We start from the raw sequence: 17,646 nt of genomic DNA on the forward strand, positions 1-17,646 counted from the left end.
TAATGGTTTGATAAAGTGAAATGCGCCAATGTTTGCAGCGATCGCTACGTTCGCCAGGCAAGAAGAGGCCTGGATTCAGTCAGTAAAATGGTGGCACCAGCTTCCAGATGAACAAGTAACCATGAAGCCCACGAATTCTTCTTTAGCCCATTCTGGAATGACATTACATTTCCACATATAAACTACTGCTGCAAGCTCCACGTCACAGGCTATGTGCTTGGGTGATACCGAATATGACGCAGAAAAGAAAAATTATGCTTTCCTGTTCTTCTTCGTCTGCTGTCTACATGAAAACAACCCAAGGCTCACAGGGCTTCGTCTTGGGGCAAATTTATCATATCCCAGGACAACCCTAATTTCTTTTGCTGAGCTATGGGGAAGGAGTAGGGAAGTGAGACTTGCTGGGTAGCCCTGCAGATGGGCTAAATGGCCCAGGGTAAATTGCTCCCATTCTGTCAGATTTTAGATAATAGGAACATAGAAGCAGGAATAGGCCATTTGGTCCTTTGAGCCTGCTCCGCCGTTCAAGATCATGGCTGTGATGCTGACATCCAACAGTTCTTGATTCCCCACTGGACAGTGGCCATGGAATAGATCTGCTCAAAAATTCAATTTTGCTGATCGGATAATGTCCTTTAACTATTCCTGGTCACTGCTGCCATGGATGCGAGGGACACAAGAATCTACTGGTGCCCAGCAGCAGAAAATTTCAACTTGAAAGTGCCCTCCACAGGAGGGCAATCCATTGCATATCGATCAATTATACTCCAGGACCCCACTTATTTGTTTTTTTCTACAAAAATTGGACTCTATTGCATTTGCCTTAGAGTCAACGAGACCCATTGTTGCAGCAGTCACATCCTTCCTTTACTCGCCCATCTCCTCTTGAGACAGGTTCACTGGGGCCTGCAAAAATTAACCTGATCCATGAACAAGTGCTGAACCTCAGCCAGTTGGCTGCAAGCCAAGTCATGCCAATTTTCTGCCAGGCTTGTGCCATGGTCAAAATTCCCACCATTTGTTTCCGCAGAATGAAGGGGCTGGGGAAATGAGGTGAGAGGAGAAGTTTCAATTGTCGGGTCCCTGTCTGCCATTGTTGTGCCCACCTGGTTCAATCTTCAGGTGTGGCCCCCCCCCCCGCATGCCTTTCCACAATGGGTGGGAGGTATTTTTTTTTTTTAAACACAAGAAGAAAGTGAAAGGGGATCCTATTTTAAAGTTTGGAGCCTGTGCATGTGTACTAGTCTCCAATGTACTGAGCATTAAGCAGCCTAACCACTCCTTAAAAGGGACCCCTGGAGGCCATTCAGGTAAAATTGTTTAAAAATATTTCACTATGTATTTTGTCGCGTAGCTGAGGTGCCCCCAATTTTTCAACTGCCAGCCGCCTATTTTTCACGAGAGTATTCTCTGCCTTGAGTTATTTTATTGGCACCACTCGAAATGTCAAAATAAAAGTTTGCTGCATTTAAGTGTGCATTAACCAATTTACTATTTAACTACCGATAAGAGATCTAGAAATCACCGTGTAGAATTTTATTACCCAAACAATTGATGTGTTTCTATCAATTCCTCAATTGTTAAAAAGGCATCAATCCACCTATTCATTCCAAGTCATGTTCACGACACCATTAAAATAGTTTACAGAAGAATTTAATATGAATACATTAGGCATCATACAATAATGTCACAGCCGGTCATTGCTTTGCTAATTCTTTCCAATTAAATTGTACGGCTTAAAAGTTGGCATGATTTAAAACCACAAAAGCCAACGTTTATTGTACACTTTCTTGATATTATTTTCTATTTTCCACTGGAGTATGAGTCATGACACGGTTCCCATGGGAAACATCAATAATCTGTCAAACCTAAAGGTGAAAAGAATTTGTAAATGTAATGTAGCTCAGTAGCTCAAGAAAAATAATATCCTGTGCGATCAATGCAAGAAATTTAAACAGATCTTTTCTTACTGAAGGAGTTTGTTCAGGTGGATGTGGAGAAACTGTAGCCACTTGTATGTGAGTCTAGAACAAGGGATCCAGAATGTGAGAGTCACGCCCAGATCAAAAACAGAATTTAGGAGGAATTTCTTTACTCAGCGGTGAGAATGTGGAACTTGCAGTCACATAGAACAATTGAAACAGATAGCACTGACACCTTTAAGGGAATGCCCGACGCATGCAGGGAGGAGAAAGGATTAGAAACATTTCAGGGCAGGGCGGGTGTAATTAGAGTGGAGAGGCTCATCAGCAGTATAAACACCGGCATAGACTAGTTATGCTGAATGGTCTGTTTCTGCGCTGTACATTCCGTGCAATGCAATACTGTTCTAGAATTTGTATACCAACCATTAGTTGAATAAAATTATTCAACATTTGGGGATGGTGTGTTGCAGTTCACTTGGGGAGTCCGAGTTGCTATGGCAACATGCACTTTTACATGCATGTTGTAGTCTGAAGCTATGGATAGTGATGGTAGAGGCTTTCTTTCTATCACATGGCTGACCAGGAATCTCTCCTGCTCTTAGTGTGTGTTGGAAGGATTTGCAGGCTGGTACCCATTTGATTGGCTGCAATACGAATGAACCTGTTCCAACCTTTACAAACTGGAATATATTCTGACAGGCTAATTTTCACCTCCATGAGGAGTTAAATGACGAGCTGAGTTTGAAAAACAGCCGACCCCAAACACTATGCCACCGCACAGCAGCTCTGGAAACATGGAGATCTTGTAGATGGTGGGGGTGAATATTTAAGATGGTGAATGGGATGTTGCTCAAACAGGCTTGCTTTGTTCTGGATGGTTTCAAGCTTCTTGCATGTTGTTGGAGGCTCCACTCATTCAGGCAAGTGGAGAGCATTCTAACACAGACCTGGCTTGTTCTCCCTGACGACAAGTTCACCAATTCAACTGTTCTCCTTGTGGGCCTTTGAGGTTGAGTGTATTGCAGGGACACAAATCTTGTCATTAAATGTGTCCCTGCATCATCTCACACTAACCCTCACATTTTTTTTTTCAAAAATATACTTTATTCATAAAATATCTGGAAGAACATTCCAAAACATTTCAAAATCACCATCACAAAAGTTCGATCAGATTCAACTTTTACACATGGATCACAAGGTGCATCAATACAATCAATGAATATTACAATAATTTCAATATGGTCAATGCAGACAATCAGACAATGGTATTGGAGTTAGCAACATACATCATGTTGCACTCTGAGGTGCTTCAATACAATTAGTATTCAATACATACATTCATTTTGAGCTGCACAGCCCAGGGGGCTCTCAACAGTTCCCAGCCCCTCAGTGCACTGTGGCAGAAAGGTCTTAGACACCGACCTTTCCCCATTGCGCCTTTGTGGCGGCTGCTTCAAGCTTTAGTGCGTCCCTCAGCATGTAGTCCTGGACTTTGTAATGTGCCAGTCTGCAACACTCAGTCGGGGACAACTCTTTGTGCTGGAAGACCAACAATGGGTGGGACAAGTTTTGGGCAGACCAAAGAGCGTCTTTCACCGAGTTGATGATCCTCCAGCTGCAGCTGATGTTTGTCTCGGTGTGTGTCCCTGGGAACAGCCCGTAGAGCACAGAGTCCTGTGTCACAAAACTGCTCGGGAAGAACCTCGACAGAAACCACTGCATCTCTCTCCAGACCTTCTTTGCAAAGTCACAATCCACAAGGAGGTGAACAATGGTCTCATCCCCACCACAGCCACCTCGAGGGCAACATGCAGAGGGGGTGAGACTCCTGGCGTGTTGGAAGGATCTGACGGGGAGGGCCTTTCTCACCACCAGCCAAGCTACATCTTAGTGCTTGTTAGAAAGCTAACTTTCTAAGTTAGTTGCTAACTAACCCTCACATTGTGCAGCAGGTTTAATTTGTTCTAACAGCTCGAATGCAGCAATTTCTTGAAACTCAGCAGGCGATTGATGGCGAGGTCCCATTTTTGTGCGGCTAACAGCAGAGTGGAACAAATCGTCAACTGTTTTGGCAACTCACGGTATATTGCTTCTTTCTCACCTGTTGCTGGGATCTTTACACAGCAATAACGCTGCTCATATTTCATTCACTGACACTTCCCCAGAAAATTCTGAGCCAATATAAAACTTGTCACGTATTTAGAGGGAGGAGTTAGCTGCTGCAGTCCTTATCCCCGAGGGAACCTTACTCCCAGAGGAACACTTTTCTGAATCTGGGGCTATTTTCAGAAGATCCCTTAAATTCAGACACTTTACTACAGGCTATTGCACTTGTTCCCTTTCAACATTAAACTATTCCTCGAAAGAATTCCATAAGTGGCACCAACCAAAATGCCCATGAGGCCAAATGCACTGCCCATAGGCAGAAGCATGTATTTGCTCCTGTTTGGAAATGTGCATTTTCTGGAGCTTCTCTCTCTCTACTGACAAGTCGCATAAGACTGAACCTGGCCCCAAAATACTGAGAATCATCTTAGCTAGGGAAATTGGTTTCCTCTTATAGGTTAAGAAAGCTGGCACTTCGCTGCATCATTGCAGTTTATGTCACCAGGGATGACAGGATTATGAGACATGAAATAAATCTCTGGGATGCAGAGAAATTATAAAAAGAAACATCAAAATTGCAACACAAAAGAATCACTGCTGAAAGAGGTAAGAAGCCATGCATTCCTTCAGCAAAATAACTATGAAGTCGCACTATACCCAATCATAGTGCACCTTTCCTGTCATCCATGCCAGCTACAGGGAATTATTTTCTATGGTTCTGCTGAGGGAATTTGGAATTAAAGATGCTGCAATTACAAACCTCAACTTGAATTCTTAAAATAAAAACACATTTCAGTCAGCGGTGATTAAATTGCAGTTGCTGTTTTTCACATTTTGGTTGTAGATGGATTAACAAATCCAGGAAAAGGATGTAGCGGTTGCATGAATGACAATGACCATTTTTTGGCGGTAGCTTTGCTGACAATGGTCAGAACACGCCACCTGTTTATTTTTAAATGTCCCATTATTATTTGCAGTTTGTGGTAGGTATGATTTAGAAAGAAATCGGGCAAGAAGATGCTGCTGGGCCGGTTCTTAGCACTTTTACAAGGATGGAGAACAATGTAACTGGACTGGGGCTGTGAAACATCCCTCTTTTTCTCACTTCTGAATAGGTACATCATGTCCTTTTATTCATTCCCTCTCTCTCTCTGTGTCTGTGTCTCTGACTCCATTCATTATCAAGAACGAGGTATGATGAGATATTTCCCTGGCAATAAACAGTTGTGATTGTGGATGATATGGATATATTTGTTTTGTTCGATTTGCCATGTTCAGCTCCATGTAGAGCAAAACCTGGTGAAACAGGCCTAATTATGTTGTCAACACTAATTCCAGCATGCTTTGTGGCCAACTATATACTTAGCTTTTTGTACAATCTGCCTGGCACTCCTCTCAAACTTGATAATAAGATGGCCAAATCTGTGGAAAAACTGGGCCTAGGGACCACAAGAAACTCAAAGAATAGTAATTGCACAGAAGGTCATTTGACATGGATGCTGGCTCTTTGGAAGAGGTAACTTACCTAGTCCCACTCCTCCACTTTTTCACCATAGCCCTGCCAATGTTTTTGCTTCAGGTAATTAACTAATTCCCTTTGGAAGGCTTCAATTTAATCTGCCTCCACCACACTCTCAGGCAGAGCATTCTAGACCCTAACCAAGCAAGTTTGCCATGTCACCGTTGCTTCTTTTGCCAAACACCTTTCATTGGTGTTCTCAGGTTCTCGACTCTTCCACCAATGGGAACAGTTTCTCCTTAATTACTCTGTCTAGACCCCTCATGATTTTGAAAACCTCTATCAAATCTTCTCAATCTTCCCTTCTCCAAAGAGAACAGTCCCAGCTTCTCAAGTCTGCCCATGTAGCTGAAGTTCCTCATCCTTGGCACCATTCTCGTGAATCTTTTCTGCATCCTCTCTAATGCCTTTACATCCTTCCTAAACTGTGTTGCCTAGAATTGGACAAAATTGAGGCCAAACCAAGGTTTTATACAGGTTCATCATAACTTTCTTGCTTTTGTATTCTCTACCTCTATTTAAAAAGCAAAGGAGCCCATATGCTTACTAACCGCTTTCATGCCTTGTCCTACCACTTTCAATGATTTGTACACATAAACACCCAGGTCCCTCTGTTCCCTGCGCCTGCTTTAGGGTTGTACCTTTAATTTTACATTGCCTCTCCTCACTCTTCCTACCAAAAATACTCACTTTACACTTCTCTGCATTCAATTTCATCTGTCATTTGTCCGCCCCTTCCACCAGCCTGATTTTATCCTCTTCTTCATTCACGATACTTCCAAGTTTTGTGTCATCCAAAATTTTGAAATTGTACCCTGTATACCTAAGTCCAGGTTATTAATATAAATCAAAAAAAGCAGTGATCCTAACAGTGACCCCTGGGAAACCGCACTATATTGTTAATGTCCTGTCAATTACATTGTTAATGTTAACAAAAACAGGTGATTGGTATTAATTGTCTTTGAGCACATATAAATAGGGGATAGCTGGGCCACTGGGTGGAATGGAAGGGGAGCTGTGAGACTGATCAAGTCAATAAACTCTCTCGATAAAGAAAAGCTCTGTCTTGGTTTAGGCTTCACCAATCGACTTGGATCCTGTTAACATATACCTCCCTCCAGTCTGAGAAACAACTGCATTATTCTCCATTTCCTGAAACTCAGCCAACTTTGTACCCATGCTACCAATGTCCCTTTTGTTCTATGGCTTCAACTTCACTGACAAAGTCATAAGGCACTTTATCAAATGCCTTTTGGAAGACCATGTACACCACATTAACCGCCATACACTCTTCAGGAGTCTCTATTACCTCATAAAAAAAAACTTAAGCAAGTTAGTTAAACATGATTTGCCCTCAACAATTCTGTGCTGGCTTTGCTTAATCCACATTTGACCAAGTAACGTGTTAATTTTGTCCTGAATTTTTGTTTCCAGAAGTTTTCCTGCCACCTCCTGGTTACACTGACTGGCACCTAGCTGCTGGGCTTATCCTTACATGTATTTCTGAATAAAAGTGTAACATTTACAATCCTCCAGTCCTCTGGCGCCACCCCTGTATCTAAGGAAAATTGGAAGATTCGCCCCCCCCCCCCCCCCCCACACACACACACACACACACACACATACACACACACACACACACACACACACACACCGACCACCAACCACCAACCACCAACTCCAGTCCTGGACTCCCCAACTAGCAGAAATAGTTTCACCCCATCAATGCTATCTTCTTTTTGTTCGTTCTTGGGATGTAAGCATTCCTGACATTTATTGCTTAATGTGACAAACCCATAAAGAAAAGAAAACTTAAACTTACCTTTGAAAATGGAGAGCAGGCCTTGGGATTTCTGCACATGCGCAATTTGTTCTTTTTTTAAATGATTCTCCAGTTTCTGTGCATGCGCCAGCCGGAAAAATGATCACATGGGTGCAGTTGGTTGATTTTCACACCTTCGGCCCGGGAACCACCCCTGCGCACATGCGCAGTTCACTGCTTTTGTTTTTCCAACTGAAAACTGTTGCGGGGGGCCTGCGCAGAAGAAGAGGAGTGGAAGAAAGCGGAATGAAGATCAAGTGACCTTCTACATCTCCACAGAGCAGCGCCATTCTGGAGCAGGTGCCCAGAGGAGCAAGGCGGGAGGGGAAGAGAGAGCAGGTCCTGAAAACAAAGGAGGAGGTCCCAAACCAGGGAGTGGGACAGAAAGAGGTCCCAAGAAAACAAGTCAAGTCAAGGGGCAAGGCCAGAAATCTGATACAGGTCCTGTTCAGTGGAATTGAAACTAAGAAGCAGAAGAAAAGACTCTGAATTGAAGAGGCAGAGCTGCGGGGAGAAAACTTGGTACGAGGTGGGTTTGAGAGAAGCCAGAAGATCCGAGGAGGCAGCCGAGGGTTGGTGACTCCTTGCTTCGGGCCTTTGGAGCAGTGGTGTTCTGCTTGGCACAGCCAAGTATCTCAAAGTGTCTGCGTGGAAGGTGAAGCCTGAAGGTGCGTAGAGATGCAGGGGACAGGGCATCAGAAAGAGAGGTTGAAACCCTGGAGGTGGATCCTTGCTGTAGACGTCCAAGTGAAAGCATCGTTTGGGAGAGAATTCCAAGGTGAGTTCTTCAAATGTGGAGATTGGAAGCCTCGTGAGAAAGACAGTTTCTCCCTATCTACTCTATCCAGACGCCTCACGATTTTGAAAACTTCTATCAAATCTCCTCTCAGCCTTCTCCTCTCCAAGGAAAACAGTCCCAGCTTTTCCAATCTTTCCTCATAACTGAAGTGTCTCATCCCTGGAACTATTCTCGTGAGATCAGTTGGCTTAGGGTGTGACAAGTGTCTGTGGGGTTGATGAGAAATCCATGGAGACATGGTTTTGGAGTGTGATGTGTCTGACCACTGTTCACCTATTAATTCACATGTACTGTATATTTACTGTGAAGAGCAACTAGATTTTGCAACTTGTGTTAACTTTACAAATTTGTAAAAATTTGTAAAGGTATAGTTGAGATGAAAGAGTAGTGCAATGTAATTCATCTTTTCTAGTTTTAAGATATGTTTTGTTCTTTTGTTAGAAGTGCACCAGTGGACTCCTGTGAATGTGTTCAGTAACTGCCCCTCCACGGTTTCTAAACAAAAATTAAAAGTTAAGATCTATCATGCTAGGCTCCACCCTGAGATCTGACTTGCCCAGTATTAACATCAGCCGGAATCGTAACACTAACCTTAACTGCCCTTGAGAATCACCCCTTAACCATATAGCCATGTAAATTCAAGGGAATTCCAGGAAAAGCCAAGTTTGTTTGATCTCTCCTTGGAGTCCAGGTACCAGCCAAGTAAACCTGGTAAATACCTGAAGTTCGACCTCTGGATCTGCATTGAGGGAGTATCACAGAATCGTTACAGTGCAGAAGGAGGCCATTCGGCCCCTCATGTCTGCACCGGCTCTCTGAGCATTTTAACTTAATGCCAATCTCCTACCTTTTCCCAGTAACCCTGCACATTGTTTAAATAGAAACAATCATCCAATGCCCTCTTGAATGCGTCAATCAAACCTGCCTCCACCACACTTCCAGGCAGTGCATTCCAAACCCTATCTTCTCACTGTGTGAAAAAGTTTATTCTCACCTCTCATTTGCTTCTTTTGCAAAGTACTTTAAAACTGTGCCCTCTGTTTCTCGATCCGTTTATGAACGGGAACAGTTTCTCCCTATCTACTCTGTCCAGAACCCTCATGATTTTGAAAACTTCTATCAAGTCTCCTCTCAGCCTTCTCCTCTCCAAGGAAAACAGTCCCAACTTCTCAATCTTTCCTCATAACTGAAGTGTCTCATCCATAGAACCATTCTCGTAAACCTCTTCCGCACTCTCTCCAATGCGTTCACATCCTTCCTATAGTGTGGCACCCAGAACTGTACACAGTTGAGGTCTAACCAGTGTCTTATATAAATTCACCAAAACCTCCCTGCTCTTATATACTATACCCCAATAATGAAGTCAAGAATACTGTACGCTTTAGAAGCAGCTCTCTCTACCTGTCCTGCCACCTTTAATGACTTATGTTCATATACACAAAGGTCTCTCTGCTCCTGCACATCCTTTAGAATAGTACCCTTAGTTTATACTGTCTCGCCATGTTCTTTGTACCAAAGTACCTCACACTTCTCTGCACTAAACTCCGCAATGTGTCAATGTCATTTTGAAGTTCTACACTGTTCTCCTCACAGTTTACAATTCTCCCAAGGTGTGTGTTGTCTGCAAACTTTGAAATTGTCCCCACACCAAGATCGAGATCATTTATATATATCAGGAAAAGCAAGGATCCCAATATAAACCCTTGGGGTACTCCACTACAAACATTCTTCCAGCCCGAAAAATACCCATTAACCATCACTCACTGTTTCCTATCCTTTAGCCAATTTTGTATCCATGTTGCTACTGTACCTTTTACTCCATGACCTATAACTTTCCTCACAAGTCTGTTGTGTGGCACTATATTGAACGCTTTTTGGAAGTCTACAGACACCACATCAATAGCCTTTCCCTCATCAACTGTCTCTGTTACGTCCTCAAAAAACTCCAGCAAATTAGTTAAACACGATTTTCCTTTAACAAATCCATGCTGACTCTTCTGAATCAAACCACATTTTTCCACGACTATTAATTCTATCCCAAATTGTTGTTTCTAGAAGCTTCCTTACCACCGAAGTTAAACTGACTGGTCTGTAATTGCAGGGCAGATCTTTACAACCTTTTTTGAACAAGGGCGTAATGTTTGCAATTCTCCAATCCTCCGGCACCTCCCCCGAATCCAGGGAACATTGAAAGATTATTGCCAATGCCTCTGCAATTGCCTCTCACTTACTTCAATATTCTTGGATGCATCTCATCCGGTCCCGGTGCCTTATAAACTTTAAGTACCGACAGCTTATCCAATGTCTTCTCCTTATCAATTTTAAACCATTCTAATGACTGAGTTTCCTCCTCTGTCACCATGGCCTGGGCAACATCTACTTTGTAGGTAAAGACAGATGCAAAGTGTTCATTTTACACCTTGGTCATGCCTCTTGCCTCTATGTGTAAATCCCCTTTATGGTCCCTAATCGGCCTGCTCCTTTTATTACCCTTTTACTATTGACATATTTATAGAATACTTTGGGATATCGTTTTTTGTTAGCTGTCAGTCATTTTTCATAATCCCTCTTTGCTTCTCGTATTTGCTTTTTCACATTCCTGCTGAACCTTCTGAATTCTGCTTGGTTCTCAATTGTATTTGCTACTTGACACCTGTCGTAAGCACACTTTTTCTTCGTTAACTTAATTTCTATCTCCTTTGTCATCCAGGGAGCTCTGGATTTATTTGCCCTACCCTTCCCTTTTGAGGGAATATATCTCGACTGTGCCCAAACCATCTCCTCTTTGAAGGTAGCCCATTGTTCAGCTACTGTTTCTCCCACCAATCTTTCGTTCCAGTCTGTCCAGCCCAGCCCTGTTCTTGTCCCATTGAAGTCCGCTCTCTGCCAGTTGATGATTCTTACTCTAGATTGACTAATATCCTTTTCCACCGTCATCCTAAACCTTTTGATACAATGATCACTGTCCCCTAAATGTTTCCCCACTGTCACTTGATTTACCTGACCCACCTCATTCCCAAGAATTAGGTCTATCAGTGCCTCCTTTCTTGTTGGACTGGACACATACTGCTGTAGGAAATTCTCCTGAACACAATCTAGGAACGCTTGTCCCTCACTGCCTCTTACACTACCACTATTCCAGTCTATATACGGGTAACTAAAGTCCCCCATTATAACTACTACACGATGTTTACTATAAAACCTGACTGATCATGTTGGTCTTCCAGTAGCTTGGAAGTTTTTGTTGTGTTTCTGGGAGAGTAATGTTCTGGAAATATGGCTTTACAGATCAAAGAATTGTGTTACTATTCACGGAATGTGGGCATTACTGACAAGGCCAGTATTTATTGCCCATCTCTACTTGCCCTTGAGGATGTGATGGTGAAAAGCCTTCGTGAACTGTTGCAGTCTGTGTGGTGTTTAAAAAAAAAACTGCTATTAGCCACAGCTAATTTTCAGATCTTTATCCTTAGGCTTAAACTTGAAAAAGAGAAATGCACCAAGATTTGCATTATTTCATGCTAGATTAGCTGAACATACTGTATCATTGTTTCTTTCTCCATCTGTTGTGACACATGTATCCCCAATAAGATGGAAAGCTCTCAAACCCAATGGAAGTCCAATTATTATTGGACTGACATTGTGAAATCAGTGCATATTGGTATGTCTGTGCCTATGCTCATGTATAATCTTGGACCAAGAGTACAACTGTGATGTTTAATAGCCAACTTCATCTTTGCTTTGAAAGGTTTAAGAAAGAAAATCCAGGCAATTATAGCTAATCATAGATGGCTGACTCAGTCCAAGAGCAGTTGTTGGGTGCTCGTCGGTTTCATGCTGCGGGTCAGTGACTGTTTTCTCTCTTTTTAAAGATTTTCTGACATACCTAACAAAGCGCGATGTCTAGTAAACATGCATTAGGTGCAAAAAGAAACCTAAAAATGGGCGGCGCAGTGGTCAGCGCTGTTGCCTCACAGATCCAGGGACCCCCCCATGTTCGATTCTGACCTCTGGTATCTGTCTGTGTGGAGTTTTCTCCCTGTATCTGCTCGGGTTTCCACTGAAAACGCCGTTATCCCCCCACCGTCCAAAGGCATGCTGGTTAGGTGGATTGGCTACGGTTAAATTTCCCCTTAGCGTGTGTGTGCGCGCATCTGAGTGTGTGCCCTGTGGTGGAATGGCATCCCGTCCATTGCCTGTCGGGATGGGCTCCCACTCCCTGCAACCCTGAATTGGATAAAGCGGTTTTGGAAAAGTGAGCGAGTGAAACCTAAAAGTGGCTACATTTTCTGTCTTGTGATCTAACATGATGTCAGATTCAAAGTCAAAAAAAACCAGGAATACCTTTTAATTTGCAAAATGCAAACAACATGAAAAATCCCCGAGGCAAAGAAATTGACTTTTAAAAATATTAGCTCATTTCTAAATCCAGGAATGCGCAGTGGAGGAATGATGAAATAATGATACATTTTCATTACTGGATGACATGGCCTAACGAATCTTTAAACTTTAATTTCAAAGTGAATGATTAAAAGCACACATTCCAAAAGACTGCACTGCAGCAGCATCTGGCACTTCTTGCAGGCTTCACTTAGCCCAGTGAGTGAGCGTATTGCACTGAGTGGAATCTTCCAAGCAGCTCTTTTCAGGGAAACGAGTTCACCTTAAACTCCCTCTGCCTACCAAAAATTCCCCTTTCCCAGAGATCATTTTTCAAATTTATGCCATTCACCTTTCACTGACTTGGCGACCATCTTTTCCCACACTTTGCCCAAAAGTTAAACGACTTACATTTTCCGACCTGAGTTTCTTTGCTGGACATCCTCCGTCAACTGGGTGAAGCATATAGTAAAGTCGAACCTTGCTGGCATGTTTCCGACTCTGGAGAAAACAAAGTGATAAATCTGTAGGCACTCTGAAATGAAACCTTTCAAAAATCATGTCCCACTCTGATGCCCCTGTTCTATTTGGCAGCCCTGGGATGGCAGGAGTTAGAATGGAGAACCATGTGAAGCATTCTGTTCGATCATGCATTTATCATTTTTACGAAACAGGCTGCTCCCCCCTCTCTCTTGCAAGCACTCGCTCACACTAGCAGGCATGGCAGTCAGCTGGCTACAGTTAGAACAATTGCATTTATTCAGCCGCAGAGGTGGTTTCGCTGAGGTCAGAACAAGAATGCCAGGTTAGCAAAATGTTACACTCAGAAAGCAGGCAACTCAAGAAATCAAAGGGTATAATTATATCACAAAACCTATTACCTTTGAAAAAATGCTCTCATGGTGATTGAACCCAAGCGCACACTTTAAAATGCTTGCTTTGTACTTTTGGGGCATATTCCTACATTCGAGGCACTGTTTATATGTAAATTGCTGTTGTTGCTCTAATTAAGCGTACACACTGTTCATCTGTTTTTTCCACAGGCCTATAGGGATTTTTACAGTCATAGATTGACTAAAAATCATACCCTTGATGACATTTGGAATTAAAAGGCAGCAATGTTGATAATGCTTTCTTTGTGGTCCCTGCACTTTTAACCTCTCCATGTCAGTTGACCCTGCTGATAACATCGGGCGTTTGATTCATTAACCAGCAGATGTAAGCAAAATGATGCGAATTAAAGCTGTTCGCAATGACTTGGCTTTTTAAAATTGGTTGTGTTATTGGCACTCTTTACATGCTGAAAACTCTCTGGCCGGTGATACTGCGATCTTCATTTAAATTTCTATAATTGAATTATTTGTTGTTGAAGTTCAGGCTGTGCAAAAATGCTCCTGTGCTGTTTTACTAAACTTGTTTCATTTAGGCCACTGGGTAATGCAAACACTCCCCCAAGCAGAAAAACGACTTTAAACTAACAGGAAGAGATTGGTCAACCACAGGCTTATCACTGTGCACGGTTTGTCGTAAATCAAAAGCTGCCTTCCTATTGAGTGGACTTTACCTTATTCGCAGGTGAGAAGCACCCGTGAAGAGTGAAACAGAGTTAACGGTTAAGTTAGAGGTGTAACAGGTTCGAAGAAAGTACAGAGACAGGAAAAGGTGGGGTGGGAGGGGGGAGAAGAGAGAGCACAAAGGGGAAGCTTGTGTAAGGGTGGAAGGCAGGAGAGATTAAATGACAAATGAGATGACGTTGCAAGGCAAAAGGTGGTGGTAATGGGACAAGTAAAGAATCAAAAGATGGGTTCGGGTTTGTAAATGGGAATAGCAGAAACATCAGCAACCCCAGGTGTCATTTGACAAAATGGGGGCAGAGATTATGATTTGAAATGATTTCAGAGCGGGAGATTGTACAGTGCCTAACCAAAAGGTGAGGTGCTGTTCCTCAAGCTTCATTGGGACAGTGTAAGAAGCAGAGAACAGAAAGTACGAGTGGGGTGCAGACTTAAAATGACAGACAACCACAAGCTTGTGGTCGCAATAGCGTATTAAACTGATGTGTTCCATAAAGTGGTCATCCAATCTGCATTTAATCTCCCCACTGCAGTGGAAACCACATTGTGAGCAGTGATTTTAAAAAAATTTCACTCAGTGAACGTGGGCGTCGCTGGCAAGAATTTATTCTTCGTTGCCATTGGGCAGGTGGTGCTGAAATGCCTTCGTGAACTGCTGCACTGTGCGAGGCGAAGGTACTTCCACAGGTCGCAAGTTCCTAGATTTTTACCCAATGACAATGGAGGGATATCAATATATTTCCAAGTCAGGATAGTGTGTGGCTTGGAGGGGATCTTGCAGCTGGTGGTGTTCCCATGTGCTTGCTGTGGCAGAAGTCATGGATTTGAAAGGTATTGTCAAAGAAGCCTTGGTAAGTTACTGCAGTACATTTTGTAGATGATACACACTTCTGTCACTGTGTGCCCACTGGTGAAGGAAGTGAATTTTTGAGCTGGTGGATGGGATGCCAAATCAAGAGGGCTGCTTTCTCCTGGGCGGTGTTGAACTTCTTGAGTGTTGTTGCAGCTGCATACCTCCAGGCAAGTAGAGTATTCCACCCCGACTTGTGCATTTGCTTTGGGGATTTACGAGGTGAGCTACTCACTGCTGTGAGTAACCAACTAACCAACCTCTGGCCTGCTCTTGTAGCCATAATATTTATGTGGTTAAATACTAAATTGAAAGCAGTACAAGTAAATTGCTGTTTCACTTGGAAGGAGTGTTTGGGGCCCTGGATCGCAGGAAGAGGTGGGGTAAAAGGGCAGGTGGTGTATCTCCTGCACTTGCATAGGAAGATGCTGTTGGAAGTGGAGGGGGTGCTGGCAATAATTGAGGAGTGGGCGAAGGTAGTGAACAGTCACTTTGAAATGCTGAAAGTGGCAGGGAAGGTGGGGTGGGGGTGTTTGGTAGTGGCTTCATGCTGGAGGCAGTTAAAATAGCAAAGGATGATCCACTGAATGTAGAGAGGTGAGGACAAGGGAAACCCTGAAATAAAAACAGAAAATGCTGGTAAAACTCAGCAGGTCTGGCAGCATCTGTGGAGAGGGAAACAGAGTTAACGTTCTGAGTCCATATGACTCTTCTTTAGAGCTGAAGAGAGGGGAACCCTATCATGGTTCTGGGAGACAGAGAGAAGGAGTGAGAGCAAAGTGGGGGAAACAGACAAGATGGAGGACCCTCTTAATCATGGTGCAGGGGAATTCTCAGTTGAGGAAAGGGGGAGACTTATAAAACTTACGTTTGCTGAAACATTGGAGGCTTTCAAAAAGACAATTTTTCATCTTTAGGGTGTTGAGGGTTAGCTTGGGTGAATCAGCATGCTGATGTGCAAGGTGATGAGTACTATTTCATTTTGAACTGAGAACCGAAATGTTAACATGTTAGACACTACAGTACACAAGCTTGTAACTGAAATGCAAAATAGCACTCAAAGCTATTTCTTTCATCCACCTCACATTACCACCTCCACCAATCCAAGAAAGTTACCTTTGCAGATGCGTCAACCTTGCTTATCAAATTCAAGATGAAAAAATTTACTGGAAAGCTTGTTGTGATAATCCTCTGATATTTCTAGAGCGTTTGCTGCATCTTAATATAAAGTAGCATTTCGTTTCAATTAAATCTTATCCCAGCTTTATCAATGCAAATCAGTTTTGCTTGAGCGATGCAGAAGGAAATGACATGAATGAAAAATGAAAGTAAATTGTGAACGTAACATTTTAAGTATTATTTCATCTTTCACAGCTTAAAACATTTGCACTTCTTGTGTTACAGAACAACGCAAGAGCATACTATAGGATTGTGACTGCTTCATCCTGAATGTCTCAGTAATAACATAACAAGGATAAACTGTGAGGTGTTCATCAAAATCTCAATTAGTGATGTCTTTATGCACTACAATTCACAATTGGAGATCCTGCATCATTTTTATAACTGGCCATGTTAAATCCATTGAGACTACAGTTAACTCGTTAGAATTTAGTGCTAGTCACAAAACATCTGTAAGAAGTATAAATTTATTAAAATCATTTTTTTAACCATTTGAGTACATAATTTGCTGTCAGATTAACTACAAGGCTAATGGCACTTTCCATTAATTAATCTCAAACGCCAAAACAACTTCAGGCAAAGGGTAGATATGTGAGTAAATGCTCAAATTGGAAAAGTATGCGAGGAGGTGCACTGCTCCGTCGTTGGAACATACAAACATACGAATTAGGAGCAGCAGTGGACCACTCGGCCCTCGAGCCTGCTCCACCATTCAATAAGATCATGGCTGATCTGATCATAACCTCAGCTCCACATTCCCACCCACCCCGTTAAACGTTCGCTTTGCGAAAACAGCTTTGTGGTCTTCGGCTCATCATGTAAATGCATTGAGTGGCATGAAGTTACTGTACTTATGCAGTAGATCTGAAATAAACGGGCCAAATAAATGGTCTTCATAGCCATTTTCACAATATCTGTCTAATACAGCCAGTCAATAAGTGTTGTAATTACTGTCGGGAGATTTAAAAAAAAAACTTACTCACTATTTGTTTTTTTCATTTAATCTAATCTTCCTTTTCCACTCTTCATTTCTTTTTCTGCATCTGATTTTAGATTGAATTCACCATTCTAAGTTATTTTTCCAAGTTTGGACCTTTTGCATGTTCACTTCAGAATCCTTCAATTTAATTGGTTAAAGAGTGTTAAAGTTAAAATTGCATGCCTTGTTCACACAGCTCCCAGATACCTCAGAGGGCACGCAGCTTCTCCATCTCACACTTCCAACAACTATCAACTTGTTAAACACACAAGGACAAGTAAAATAATGGCAGGCATCGATCTGGAGAAGCTAAGTTGCCATTTAATGCCAAGTCAGTTCTGTCCCTGGACCATTTACAATTTTCCCTTTTTCGAATTCTCCCCACTCACAGAAAAACCACCAAGGCTGTGAAGTTTCTCCCCAATCCACAAGAGTTGCTGACGAAAGCTTGCAACCTAAATTTCAAACTTGGCATGTTTAATTCCATTGCGTAAACCACTGTTTTGTGTAGAG

The 17,646-nt window shown here is 42.5% G+C and overlaps 1 protein-coding gene across 1 annotated transcript in view; it reads right to left on the reverse strand.

The window, feature by feature from the left end:
• Positions 1 to 17,646, reverse strand: part of LOC144694896 (zinc finger matrin-type protein 4-like) — a 157,187-nt gene that overhangs the window by 109,001 nt on the left and 30,540 nt on the right. The window contains exon 3 of the mRNA XM_078565630.1: positions 12,963 to 13,052. Within this exon, the coding sequence (XP_078421756.1) occupies positions 12,963 to 13,052 (90 nt within the window). The remainder of the gene's footprint in view (positions 1 to 12,962; positions 13,053 to 17,646) is intronic.

Source organism: Cetorhinus maximus, chromosome 20 (genome assembly GCF_964194155.1).
Source record: "Cetorhinus maximus chromosome 20, sCetMax3.hap1.1, whole genome shotgun sequence".
NCBI classification, from domain to species: Eukaryota; Metazoa; Chordata; class Chondrichthyes; order Lamniformes; family Cetorhinidae; genus Cetorhinus; species Cetorhinus maximus.